A 14,660-nucleotide genomic window follows, 5' to 3' on the forward strand; every position below is an offset into this window, starting at 1 on the left:
AAATGTTGCTGTATGTTTTATTGTCCGCCAAGCTTTGAAAATGAATAAGACATCTCTCCTCAAGCTGCACAGCTTGATTTCCATAGCACAAACAATGTGGGACAGTTATAGCGCTAAAGTTTGATACTTAATTTGGGATACTCCAACTCCAAGTACTTTATAAATCAATAGCAATAGAGATGCTTGCCTTAGTGACCACCAATAAATACATCTAGAATGTTTACGAAACACTCATGAAGGCTAGCGGTCAAAGTGATTAGTAAATTACACAGACTTCCATCAATGCTCACAAACGGTCTTTATGCATGGCACCAGATGCACAGTGTAGGCTAGGAAGTGGCAGAATGTTGTCATTTCAATAACAGCACAACTGCAAAGGCTGCACACAGTAACCAAAGTTACTGCGAGAGGGAGGAGGGACAGGGTGTGGAGCACCAGTTCAACTGACATGTTCTGTTTTAGTGAATCAAGCTTACAGTTCTGCAGAACACTATGCTTGACTTCACTTTATGCAGTACTACAGCATAAATGTATATACTGTATACTAAAGGTGGGCGGTATGGAAATCTTCGATCACGGTATGACTAATCTAGCATCATGGTGACTGTATATATCACAGTATAGTTATTTCTTCTGGACATTGAAGGGAAGCCTATTTTTGGATTATCCAGTGAATTAGATACTTTACAAATGAAAATGTACTTAATCTCATTTTGTTATTTTCTTTTTAATTGAAACCGGATGGATGCAGACAAAAAGTAACAAACTAATACTGCAAGTGCAAATACAGCTTCATATTACAGTATAAAGTAACTCTGAGTTAAGATTCAAAACAGTAGAATATTATGAAACGGCTAGTTCGAACTCGAGCCATATTCATAGCCGCTGTCAAATAACTGATCTACGCACATCTGTAGAAGCACATTAATTCAATATTCAAAACTCTAAAAGTTGTTTGGCAACCGTTTAAAAAAAAAAAAAAAAAAAAAAAAAAAAAAACCTGCGCTTTGCGTTGTGCCTAATTTTATCCCTTAATAACTGCAAATAACAACATGCAACTAACCATATACAGGTAATTGGGCATAATTACAAGAGCAAAATAAATAGGCTTATCAAACTTTAAAAGGGAAAACACGTTGTATATCTTTTGTTGATGTCATTGGAAAATCAATCTCTACAGTATTTTGGTGTAAATTCATCACTTCATATCAGAATCAGAATGAGCTTTATTGCCAAGTATGCTTACACATACAAGGAATTTGTCTTGGTGACAGGAGCTTCCAGTACACAATACAAAAACAGCAACAAGATTTTTTAAAAATAGTTAAAATTGAATAAAAAAAATAGATAAATATTGAAAAGAAAAAAATATATATAGAATACACAATAGACATATACATACATACTAATAGACATATACATACATACACATAAACATATATATATATATATATATATATATATTATACACACACACACACACACACACAACAAATCTAAATACAAATCGGTTATGTACGGTGCAAGGGAATGTAATGGCAGAAGTGGTAGGATGTGTTGGATAATATAAAAAGACTAAGCTGTGTATTGCACATTAATTATTGCTCAAAGGGGCAGTTTTAACTGTTAATGAGATGGATAGCCTGGGGGAAAAACTGTTCCTGTGCCTGACGGTTCTGGTGCTCAGAGCTCTGAAGCGTCGGCCAGAAGGCACCAGTTAAAAAATTTAGTGGGCTGGGTGAGTGGGGTCCAGAGTGATTTTTCCAGCCTTTTTCCTCACTCTGGAAGTGTATAGTTCTTGAAGGAGGGGGGGTGGGGTGCAACCAATAATCCTCTCAGCAGTCCGAACTGTCCTTTGAAGTCTTCTGATGTCCGATTTCGTAGCTGAACCAAACCAGACAGTTATTGAAGTGCAGAGGACAGACTCAATGACCGCCGAGTAGAACTGTATCAGCAGCACCTGTGGCAGGTTGAACTTCCTCAACTGGCGAAGGAAGTACAGCCTCTGCTGGGCCTTTTTCACAGTGGAGTCAATGTGGGTCTCCCACTTCAGGTCCTGTAAGATGGTAGTGCCCAGGAACCTGAATGACTCCACTGCTGCCACAGTGCTGTTTAGATCGGTGAGAGGGGACAGTTTTGGGGGTTCCTCAAGTCCACAATCATTTCCCCCGTTTTGAGCGTGTTCAGCTCAAGGTTGTTTTGACTGCACCAGACAGCCAGCTGTTTAACCTCCCTTCTGTATGCAGACTCATCGTCATCTCGGATGAGGCCGATGACAGTGGTGTCGTCTGCAAACTTCAGGAGCTTGACAGAGGGGTCCTTGGCGATGCAGTCGTTGGTGTAGAGGGAGAAGAGTAGTGGGGAGAGCACACATCCCTGGGGGGCACCAGTGCTGATTGTACAGGTGCTGGAAGTGAATTTCCCCTGTCTCACAAGCTGCTGCCTGTCTGTCAGAAAGCTGGTAATCCACTGACAGATAGATGTGGGAACAGAGAGTTGGTGTAATTTAGTCTGGAGAATAGCTGGGATGATGGTGTTGAAAGCCAAACTGAAGTCCACAAAAAGGATCCTCGCATATGTCCCTGGTCTCTCCAGATGTTGCAAGATATGATGCAATCCCATGTTGACTGCATAATCCACAGACCTGTTTGCTCGATAAGCAAATTGAAGGGGATCTAGAAAGGGTCCAGTGATGTCCTTCAGGTGGGCCAACACCAGTCTCTCAAATGACTTCATGACCACAGACGTCAGGGCGACAGGTCTGTAGTCATTAAGTCCTGTAATTTTTGGTTTCTTTGGGATGGGGATGATAGTGGAACGTTTGAAGCAGCATGGGACTTCACACTGCTCCAGTGATCTATTGAAGATCTGTGTGAAGATGGGGGCCAGCTGGTTAGCACAGGATCTAAGACATGCAGGTGAAATGCCATCTGGGCCCTGTGCTTTCTTTATCCTTTGTTTTCGAAAGATGTGGCTCACATAATCTTCACAGATCTTAAGTACAGGTTGAGTAGCAGGAGGGGGGTTGCAGGAGGTGCTGATGTTTGTGTGAAGTGAAGGTCAGAGTGGGTAGGAGGTGTGAGATTGGGCCTTTCAAATCTAGAGTAGAACACGTTCAGGTCATCAGCCAGTTGTTGGTCCACCACAGGGTTGGGGGTAGGAGTCCTGTAATTCGTAAGTTGTTTCATGCCACTCCACACTGATGCAGGGTCGTTAGCTGAAAACTTGTTTTTCAGCTTCTCAGAGTATCTTCTTTTAGCCACCCTGATTCCCTTCAGTGTGTTCCTGGCCCGATTGTACAAGACTTTATCCCCAACTCTGTAAGCATCCTCTTTTTGGCTAATACTGATACAATATTTGGTCCTCGCTGAATAGTCCCATACATTTGAATGATTGACATTTTTGTTGATATTTTGTATAATAGTTAGTGTCATTAACAAATAAGGTTGTCAGAAATTATCAATTACTGGTCAAAATAACAAGAAAGATGCAGTGTTTTCAGACCTCGAGTAATGCAAAGAAAACAAGTTCATATTAATTTTTGAACAACACAATACTAACGTTTTAACTTAGGAAGAGATCAGAAATCAATATTTGGTGGAATAACCCTGATTTTCAATCACAGCTTTCATGCGTCTTAGCATGCTCTCTACCAGTCTTTCACATTGCTGTTGGGTGACTTTATGCCACTCCTGGCACAAAACTTCAAGCAGCTATGCTTTGTTTGATGGCTTGTGGCCATCCATCGTTCTCTTGATCACATTCCAGAGGTTTTCAATGGGGTTCAGGTCTGGAGATTGGGCTGGCCATGACAGGGTCTTGATCTGTTGGTCCTTCATCCACACCTTGATTGACCTGGCTGTGTGGCATGGAGCACTGTCCTGTTGGACAAACCAATCCTCAGAGTTGGGGAACATTGTCAGAGCAGAAGGAAGCAAGTTTTGTTCCAGGATAACCTTGTAAGTGGCTTGATTCAATGCGTCCTTCAAAGATGAATCTGCCCGATTCCAGCCTCGCTGAAGCACCCCCAGATCATCATTACAAAATATATATATTTTAACTTCACAAACAGTCTTGAGGGTCTAAAGGGTTCCTCTCCATTTTATGTTTTTAGAGATTATTCTGCACTACTCATGCCAATATTTTTTTTCAAGAATTTCAGTAGTAATGAGACTGACTTTTTTAACTGTCTCCAGACAGTTACACCACATGACATTTTTTTACTTTAAGCCCCAGAAAAAAAAATATCAAATTGATTTTGAACTCAGTAATTGAAAACATGTTCATCTTAGAAGTGTATTCAAGTAATTGTTTTGTGCGAATTTTAGTAATGTATTTGAGTAATTTAATAGATCTGGATATAAAATAAGTAAAAGACAATCACGTCATTGACCCATTAATGTATACCCGTGAAGCAAAATGAGTAGAGAAATTCTGCTACGTTAAAGGGGCATTCACATTTGAACACCATTTTTCTATGTAAACATGCACTAGATGAAAGTTGTGCTGTTAATTCAGTGTCTCCCGCAGGAGTGTCGTGTTTGTTAGATGCAGTGTCATGTTAAAAAGAATGTCAACTTTCAAAAGCTCATCTTGACATTCTCTTATATTCGTTCTCTTATACTCTTCGTGCGGCCGCTAATACTGTTCTGTAGATAGATTGTACTATACTACATTTTATGATTATAGCGAGTATTGTAGAGTACTATTTACCTCTCGCTCTCATCAGCAGACTTCTCAGCCTCCTCCAGCTTCTGCAGGGCCGTGGACAGACGCTCTTGTGCACGATCCAACTCCTCCTCAACTAGCTGGATACGTCTGTTCAGGGAAGCTACATCACCCTCAGCCTTGAAGAGCACAGAAACCTCAGTCAGTGTTAATGTGCAAGATAAGATAAAACACACAGATGACTGATAGACAAATCAGCAGACAATCGCACACATGACACAGTGACACATATACACATACCCCTAAATACTGGAACTTGTCAGGCTTGCACTTGTAACCATCAAGTGCATGTTTTGATGACACTGTAATTTGTTTCTAAATGGCAATGCTACTCAATACTCACTAACTTCCATTAAGACCTAGTGAGCCACAGCAATTGAATCTGCTGTGCATGCACGTGCACACAACATATAGCACGTAATGGCAGCAATGAAAATGGAAGTGACAGGACTAGGCCCTCGGATCATTACAGAGCCGCTGGGACAACATTAATAGGCTCTGGGAGGGAGTCACAATGGACCTACATGGATTACACTGTCAAAGGCCACATATATATGCAGTGCAGAACTACAGGCTGTTTATGTTACCCAGCAAATAATGAAAGCTGGCTGATTTCAAGCCTAATTTTGCAAACTGCAATGAAACTGAATGCTGATTTATGTGCATCAATACAACTTAAATTCAAAAGGTCTTCTACAGCAGTGGTTCAACGATTTTCGGGTGGCTAGCGGGGTCAGAATCAAACCAGGGATCAGGACAAAAATGGAAAGATGGGTATTACTTTCTTCTGTAGAACAAAGATTTTTTAGAAGAATATTTCAGCTCTGTAGGTCCATACAATACAAGTGAAAGATTAAAGTCATTTTTTTTTTCCCTCTGAAAGTCACTTCCACATCAGGATGTTGAAGTGGAAGTGTAGATTTAATTTCACATTGAGCCACCTACTGGTCGGAGCTGGTCAAAGGTGGAGATTTATATTTAAAAAGGACTTAAATATTGATCTGTTTCTCACCCACACCCATCATATCACTTCAGAAGACATGGATTTAACCACAGGAGTCGAATAGATTACTTTTATGCTGCCTTTATGTCCTTTTTGGACCTTCTGAGTTCTGGTCACCATTCACTTGCATTGTAAGGACCTACAGAGCTGAAATATTCTTCTAAAAATCTTTGTGTTCTGCAGAAGCAAGAAAGTCACACATCTGGGATGGCATGAGGGTGAGAAAATGATGAAAGAATATTAATTTTTGGGTGAACTAGTCCTTTAAAATTTGTGTAATTTTTTAAATAAATATTGTAAATATGTAGTGAATTTCTCTTTTTTTAATCTGCTATCTTCAAATGCTATATTTAAGAATGTTCTAGTCTAAGTCCATCTAGTTTTGGGTTTAGACTATAAGTTGACCGATCTCTCTGTTTTACTGATATCGGTTTTACTGACATATCGGCGCAGATAGTTATCTGCAAAAATCAACACTCATTGTTTTTTTAAATACTTTGTAGATGATTTTAAGAATGTATATTTTAGTTTCCTTTATGCATTTATTTGAGCTGGGAGCACAGACATTTAAAAATAAGAGTTGCCGTGTATTCACCGGCTTGTCCATCTTTAAAAGTCCCATGTTATGCACCAAATAATATTTTTCCTTGTTATTATTTGAATTTTAAAAAGGCACAATAAAATGCATCCGGGATTTAACTAATTTTAGACTACTGTAGCATCTATGTCAGTGCCTGTCACTGTAAGGAAAGACTTATTTTTTTTACATTCAATAAATTTGTTAAAAACTATCGGCTGATTAATTGGTTATCTGCTTTTTAAACCAGCTTAGATATCGGTCGACCTATAGTTTAGACACTGTATTGACCATTTCAATAAATTGATTCATTTGAAGTAGGCCTGTGCGCTAAAACGGACAACACACTGTGTTTTGTGTGTTAGATAAATTAACAGATAAAGGTAAAAAATGCTCCAGAAATCAATTTCCTCTTAACATTGGTTTATAATAATAATAATACTAATAGAATGCTAATATAAAGAAAGTTTCTAAAACTTTATAATATAAAAAAATATTAACACTTTCTGACAATGTTTGTAGGTCTATTCCGATATTCCCGGATAAAGGTAAAAAATGCCCATGAAAATCAATTTCCTCTCAATATTTATAATAATAATAATAATTAATAATATAAAGAGTTTCTAAAACTGTATAATATAACGTAACACACTGGTCACACAGGTTGTAGGTCTGTCCCGATAAAGGTAAAAAATGCCCCTGAAAACAACCACCACCATAGAGTTTTTAAAACTGTATAATAATAATAAAAAAAAAAGGCAATATTAAAATTTGACACTGGTTGTAGGTCTGTTCCGATATGGGTCGTAGAAAAAACAATACTAAAATAATAAAATGTAACCATATAATTGTGTATCGTTAGAGCAGCAAAAACAAATAAGCTTATCAACATTAAACACAGGAAAAATGCTTCCAATCTCTTTTTGACGTAAAAAGGTCAAGTGTCCAATCAAACTCTATGGTACTGCGGTGCAAATTCATCAGTCACTTGGTAAAATGGCTGATTCTAATACAATACTACCAGCCTAACACAGTTGTTCCATGTGTTTAAATCACACTTCTGTGGTTTATGCATTTACAAAATTGTGAACTTCCTATTCAGTCATATGCCATGCATATAGTTTGACCTTTTTATTTCATTGTAATATATTGATATTTCAACGTTTGAAATTTGTATTGACATTCTGTACGATAAACTATTTTAATACAATGTAAGGTCGCCACTCTATGCCCAATGTGAGACCTGGGTAATGACAGGAAACCAGTTAAAAACCACTGTTCTACAGAAAAACTTCATTATATTATTCTAAATTTATTAAGGCATAGCCTTGCAACACTATGAAAACAAAAAGACCCATTGACATTTTCAAAGCATGCATAACAACTACCCCTTGCTCAAGACCCAGCCCAGTGATAGGCCTTCCCACTAAAGGGAACTATATAGGGGAAAAGTGCATTTTATGTTGTCAGCTGAGATATGAAACACTAGAAAGCAACACAGATAACCTCAAAAGCCAACACTGAACTTCTATATTGCTTTCAAGCGCCCTTCAGTTTCAATCGTATAGATAAAACCGAGACTAATTATTAATGTCTGGCTTTGACAGCAGACTAAAGGACTGTCAGCAAGGCCATAGATTCCAGCCCACCCCCACCCCCCAAAATCAAGCCAAATCTACGCCCTTGACTGTCAGTGTTTCCTGCAGTGTGACAGTGCATGCTGCTTGTCTAGAGCAAGGTGAGTCCCACTGCATGTGACAAAGCAGCCTGGCCATATAAGGCAAACTGCTCTCAAATGCCTCATAAGAGAAACGTCCGCACACAGCCTGAGGCAGCAACACTTTGTCCATTATGATGAAACTACTACAATATAGCGAACACTAACAGGTTTCTCCAGGAATGGAAGTAAACTGCTGTAGACTATTAGCTTGCAATACTTCAACAGGGGAAATGGTCTTATTTATCAAACACGGACCTATTCACAGCGGTTAAACTTGCTTAACTAACTGAATTGTAAGTCGACTATATTCTGACTGCATTAGAGAGACTGCAGACAGTGTTGCGTGGGGATGCCCTCAGCATTCTTAAAGTTTGGGGTAAAAACAACATGGCTTTCTAGTTTGAATGGCCCATTTCAGCACCCTAACATTTTAATTAGCTTCTCCTGCACGTAATATGCCAGAATAGTTAAATTATAAAGCGACATGTATTATAAATCCAGCCGTTTACAAGCCAGCAAACTGCGCGCAGCAGGGCGGCAACGAAATTACGCTACGTTATTAAGGGGCCGTTCACATCGCACACATTTTACGCTGTTTATTCCATTGTTTTTCAACGTAAACACGCGCTAAAACGACGTCTTTGACCATTACTCCGCGTCTCGCTCTTAATTCAGCGTCTTGCACAGAAGCGCCTCGTTTTTTCCACGCCGTGTCACTTTAAAACGAACGTCAACTGTTAAAAACGCATCTCGAGACACCTGCGTCATGTTATATCCCTTGCGCTGCGTTTGAACGGCCCACAATACACCAAATCCGCTCTAAAAACACGGCTGTTAGAATTAGCGCGTTCCCGCTAGAACGCATGACGTAACAAAGCGGAGAGTTACATTTAAACACATGCAATTGATACTTTGTATCATTTTGGCGTTCTTACTGCTTCTCTGGATTTCCTCTCCTGCACCAACTCCTTCTGCAGTTTCTCCGCTTTCTCTTCAGCACCGTCCGCTTGATCTTGTAACAGTTTTATTTTCCGTTTCACTGCCTCCAACGATGTAGCCGCCATTCTTATTCTAAATAACTACTTAAAGCTTTGTGTTTCAGTGCGTTTCTTGCAGATGCACGCAGAGACGCTCTCCCAATCTGTGTAGGAGGACGCGGAGTAACGTTAACAGATCACACCGGAAGTAACCATGTTTTCATAGGCGAGCTTCGAACGACGTCATTACCATAAAGCAGCTCTTATCTACCCAGTTTCATTAGTGTTATCCATATTTTTATGTGAGATATACTGGGGTGAATTATAGTGTATGTTTAATACGTTTTATGACCAAATCATTATTATTCTCATAGTTAAAACTGTGTAGGTTATACTGAAGTCCTTCAGATATGGCATGTTTACGTCCAGCACCTGCGGCACACCTGAACGTGTTAATCAATAGCCTGATGGTTAACTGAAACGATGCCTGGGGTGCTGATGCTGAAACTGAGCTGCTATATGCGGAAAGGCTTGCAGGGGAAGGGGTGCGTTGCACTGGGGCTCAAAACCTGCGTTGTCCTGTAACGCCCTCTAGAAGAATATCAGAGCATTGAACAGTGGTTTTCGTCATTATAAGTTTTCTAAACGAATTGAAATGGTAAGACGTTAATTGTTTTATTGAAAATAATATTAATAAATAATATTTTTTATAAAGGTTAAAAATATATGAATATACGCTTTTAGATATTTAAGTTATTCTAAAATCTATTGTTGGAAACTTGCATCCAAAGGGCCTGCAGTTTTCGTATGGTACACGAGGGGGCCCTCCAACCCGCATATATAACCACTGTAAAAGGCTTTGTTATTTGTACAGGACAAAACTGAGAATCAAGGCGTTTTCTGTATTTTGCTACTCACAAATAGCGTTTTAATTAGCTGATAACGAATCAGTTAATTAGGCCTTCTTTAAACAACTCGAGCGTGTCGATATCTTTCTATCAAGCTTTGCACAATGGTCACATGACCATCTTTTATGCCAATGGTTCTCAACCTCTTTGAATCCAAGGCCCCTTATTGTCTACGACAAGCCCTCGATCTCTGGTACTTTTGCTGTAATGATGATGACAAAGCTGCTTGTTTTCCAACTTTATTGGCAGAAATTAGGAATGACCAGAGATTAAAATAATTAATGACAATTAATTTTGTGATTCCAGAAGGTTTAAAGGGATTGTTCACCCAAAAATGAAAATTCTCTCATCATCTACTTACCCTCATGAAATCCCAGATGTGTATGACTTGTTTTCTTCTGCACAACACAAACAAAGATTTTTAGATGAATATTTCAGCTCTGTTGGTCCTCACAATGCAAGTAAATGAGCGCCAACATTTTGGACCTCAAAAAAAAGCACATAAAGGCAGCATAAAAGTAATCCATATGACTCCAGTGGTTAAATCCATGCCTTCAGAAGCTATATGATAGGTGTGGGTGAGAAACACATCAATATTTAAGTCCTTTATTTTTTTTACTATAAATTCTCCTCCCTGCCCAGTAGGTGGTGATATGCACATAGAATACAAATTGCCAAAAAAAATAAAAAAATAAAAAAAATAGAATAGATTGTGAAAGGGAAAGTGGAGGTTTATAGTAAAACAGGAAACTGTTTCTCACCCACACTTATCATATCGCTTCTGAAGATATAGATTTAACCACTGGAGTATGGATTACTTTTATGCCTTTATGTCCTTTTTGGAGCTTCAAAATTTTGGTCCCCATTCACTTGCAGTGTATGGGCCTACAGAACTGAGATATTGTTCTAAAAATCTTTGTTTGTGTTCAACAGAAGAAAGAAAGTCATACACATCTGGGGTGACATGAAGGTGAGTAAATGATGAGTGAAATTTCATTTTTGGGTGAACTATCCCTTTAAGAATCGTATGCTCTTCAAAATGAACAGTTGTTGAAGGGAGTTATTGAATTATAATGATACATTTGATTTGTGTGTGTGTGTGTGCATTTGATAGATTTATTATTGCAAGTTTGATTATTTATGATATAGCTAATCCATTTATTTTAAATAGCCTGATTTTGAGTCATCTTGAGTCCCCTAGGAAGTTTTCTGAGGCCCACTAGTGGGTCCCATTTAAGAAAATACATTCAATTGGCCTTGTCTGTTGAATAATTTATCTTTTGTCCTTATATTACTATATAAGTATATTAACTTTAAGTAAAATCCTTAAGTGAATACTTAAGCATCAATTTTATTGAAAAAACAAACAAACTGAATAGCACAGTTTGAACGATAAACATTTTCCCAAAAGTCTGGTTTATCTAGTCATGCCTTAAACAGAAAACAGGTCAGTTTTCAATCTAAGTTAATAAATACAGGCCCACATAAATAAAAGAGCTCAAGAAGTTCAGCTTTTCTCGATGGCTACTCAAGGGCAGAGCCCAAGAAGTTGAGCAGCATCTTTACCATATAAAGTTCTAGGCTAAATATAACATCCTGCCTTCTCTCTCTCTCTCTCTCTCTCTCTCTCTCTCTCTCTCTCTCTCTCTCTCTCTCTCTCTCTCTCTCTCTCATGGGTCTGCAATAGCCACAACTGCATTCTTGTATGACAACAGACTGCAGACTGATATATAAATGACTCATATAAATAATATACTGTATAGGCTACATAAATCGACCATTGTATTAAGTGGCATGCCAAAAGTGTCAGAGAGAAGATGCGTGGATGCAGTGATGCTCCATACTCACATCTGCGGCTTTCTTCTCAGCCAGCTCCAGTTTCTCCTGGGCATCTTTAAGAGCCTCAGAATATTTGTCCAGTTCATCCTCAGTTGCCTTCAGTTTCTTCTGCAGTGCTACAAGGTCATCCTCAAGCTGAACGTGTTTAATTGATTGATTGACAGCAGTGAAGTGCGGGAAGCAGAGTGCGTGCGTGCGTGGTGAGCGCGCATAGGAGCGCGCAGGCAAAAGACCGACAGAGAAACAGACAGAGAAAAGAAAGTAAGTTAGTGAGATTCAGACAGCAAAATACCTTGGTGGCGACCTCCTCGGCGGTCAGAAGCTTTTCTTCTACACCTTGGTACTCCTCAAACACTTTGTCGCGCTCGTCCTCGGTTACGCGCAACTTCTTTTCCAACTGAATTAGTTCGTCCTCTAACTATACATGCATAAATGACAGTCATAATTCATAACACATGAGGTGAACCTCTATTACAAATGCTTTTAAAACACTTAACCTCTTTTACGTTAAATTACATATATTATTAAATAAACAGTCATTAAATACTTTTTAATGAATTAATGCCGTGTATAGCAAATAAATGGTTACTTATACAAAGTATTTATTTTACAAATAAATTAATAAATATTTTGCATGCATATCACATGCTTCATTTAACTATGGAATGTATGACAATAAAAGTAACGGGGAATTTACAACGAGAGTCAATATGAGTACAACATATTTTTATAACGGGATAACTCATTAAAGGACACACTATTATTACAAATTATATTAAGGGACTTTTGGTGTCACTCATGTGCACTCCTTATTTTGACCCAACTTCTGTTACTAAATCCACTCAAGCGAAGTAATAATCCATTTATCATGCAGTGCACGAGACGTGCGCGTGCACTTTCTGGATAACTCTTTAAAACTCCTCAAATAAACTGCAGACCTGTTTGCTCCTGTCTTCCGCTGCCTTTTGATCTCCCTCAGCCTGCTCAGCTCTGTCCAAGGCGTTCTCCTTGTCGAGCTTGAGCATCTGCATCTTCTTCTTAATGGCATCCATGGCTACTTAAGCTTTTTTCGGCTGCACTGTGATGATAAATATCTGGAGCGTCTGAGCGTCTGAACCGAACTGAACGCAGAGCTGGAGTACGAGCGCTCGCTCCTGTGCGCGCTCTCAAATATGTACTTTCACGGGAGGGGTTACTGAATTCCTCAGGACATTCAATACTTTTTTGGAAACAGCCTCGCTGGGCTGCTTCTCCATGCCCCGTGGCTTTTTTATGGATCTGAATGGCAATTTGCTGTTGCTTGACATTTGACCGTTTATATGCCTATGTAAGGGCTGTGATGGGCAAGTTCTCAAGAAGTTCATACAGGGCACGCTCTTAGTTCAGAACAACGAGAGAGTGTGCATTGTGATGGATAATAATTCAAGGTCTCGAGACGCGTTTTTAATTTAAAATTTTAAGGTAGCGTTCACACAGAACATCCGTGTGCGCTGCTTTTCAATCGTTTTCCTATGTAAACATGCCATAAATGGATGTCTTGACCGTTGCGCCACGTTTCGCTGTTTTTCAGCATCTCGAGCTAATGCGCCGCGTTTTCTAGACGCTGTCAGGTTGAAGTCGAAACTTGCCCTGCGTCCAAAATCGCTTACTGTTAGAGTATGTATTGTATTCGATGACGGACACACTTCTCAGCCGGTAAAACAGTACATTCTTTAGGTATGCAAGCGAGTAGTATGAATAGATTCTGGACATTCTTCATCCGGGGACGTGGACATTGACTCGTGACTCGAATATATACTCTCTGAGCACTTTATTAGGAACACTATGGTCTTAATAAAGTGCCCGACGTGGTCTTCTGCTGTTGTATCCCATCCGCCTCAAGGTTCGATGTGTTGTGCATTCTGAGATGCTATTCTGCTCAATGCAATTGTACAGAGTGGTTATCTGAGTTACCGTAGCCTTTCTGTCAGCTCGAAACAGTCTGGCCATTGTCCGTTGACCTTTCTCATCAACAAAGCGTTTTCGTCCACAGAACTGCCGCTCACTGGATGTTTTTTGTTTCTGGCACCATTCGGAGTAAATTCTAGAGACTGTTGTGCGTGAAAATTCCAGGAGATCAGCAGTTACAGAAATACTCAAACCAGCCCATCTGGTACCAACAATCATGCAACACTCCAAATCACTGAGATCACATTTATTCCCCATTCTGATGGTTGATGTGAACATTAGCTGAAGCTCCTGACCTGTATATGCATGATTTTATGTATTGCACTGCTATCACATGATTGGCTGTTTCGATAATCACATGAATAAGTAGGTGTACAGGTGTTCCTAATAAAGTGCTCAGTGAGTGTAGGATGTAATAACAACAACCACGAAAATGACCATTGACCGCCGCTCTTTTAAAATTCAGTATTTTGAATGTGACATCGCCTTAGCTCCCAAGGGATTATGGGATTGTAAAGTGTCCAGTTGATCTGCACTTCAGAATCTCGCTCGAAATAGTAGGCTAGGTCATCAGGGTATTTTTCGCTTACTGTTTTATGTATACTGATAATTCAGACATAGGCTGCATCTCAACTGGCATTCTGTTTTTGATATTCGGACGCAGCAATAATACTCGAATACGCGAATACAGACGCTTCTAGCTACACAAGGTCGATTTTTTTGCGTTGTTGCGTTCCAGAATGTGTCGGACCACAATTAATAACACAAGGCAAGTACGTGTTGCATTATCAACGCTGCCACAAGGGGTGATATAGCTAACATTAGCATGAACTCTCCACTTCTGAGAGTTCTCTGTCAGGGGTGGAGCAACAGTTCGAAGACAATATTCCTGAGAAAGTTAGGTATAGTCAATATATTTATTGCAATCTGAATAAAAACACACCAAGTTTAACAGCACAGA

At 39.3% G+C, this 14,660-nt stretch overlaps 1 protein-coding gene across 21 annotated transcripts in view; it reads right to left on the reverse strand.

The window, feature by feature from the left end:
* The window catches only part of LOC127437431 (tropomyosin alpha-1 chain-like), a 29,814-nt gene extending 16,840 nt beyond the window's left edge, over positions 1 to 12,974 (reverse strand). For 2 of the 21 annotated variants that reach the window (XM_051692350.1, XM_051692340.1), the window contains exons 1-2: positions 8,964 to 9,204; positions 4,714 to 4,847 (exon numbers count right to left, since the gene is read on the reverse strand). In XM_051692350.1, coding sequence (XP_051548310.1) covers positions 4,714 to 4,847; positions 8,964 to 9,092 — 263 coding nt within the window. In that variant the 5' untranslated portion in view covers positions 9,093 to 9,204. Of the gene's footprint in view, positions 1 to 4,713; positions 4,848 to 8,963; positions 9,205 to 11,761; positions 11,888 to 12,044; positions 12,171 to 12,690 lie in introns of those variants that run through there. The other 19 variants (XM_051692349.1, XM_051692339.1, XM_051692341.1 and 16 more) reach the window with 18 other exon arrangements.
* Positions 12,975 to 14,660: the final 1,686 nt, after the last annotated feature.

The sequence above is a fragment of the Myxocyprinus asiaticus genome, chromosome 48 (assembly GCF_019703515.2).
Source record: "Myxocyprinus asiaticus isolate MX2 ecotype Aquarium Trade chromosome 48, UBuf_Myxa_2, whole genome shotgun sequence".
Lineage (NCBI taxonomy): Eukaryota > Metazoa > Chordata > Actinopteri > Cypriniformes > Catostomidae > Myxocyprinus > Myxocyprinus asiaticus.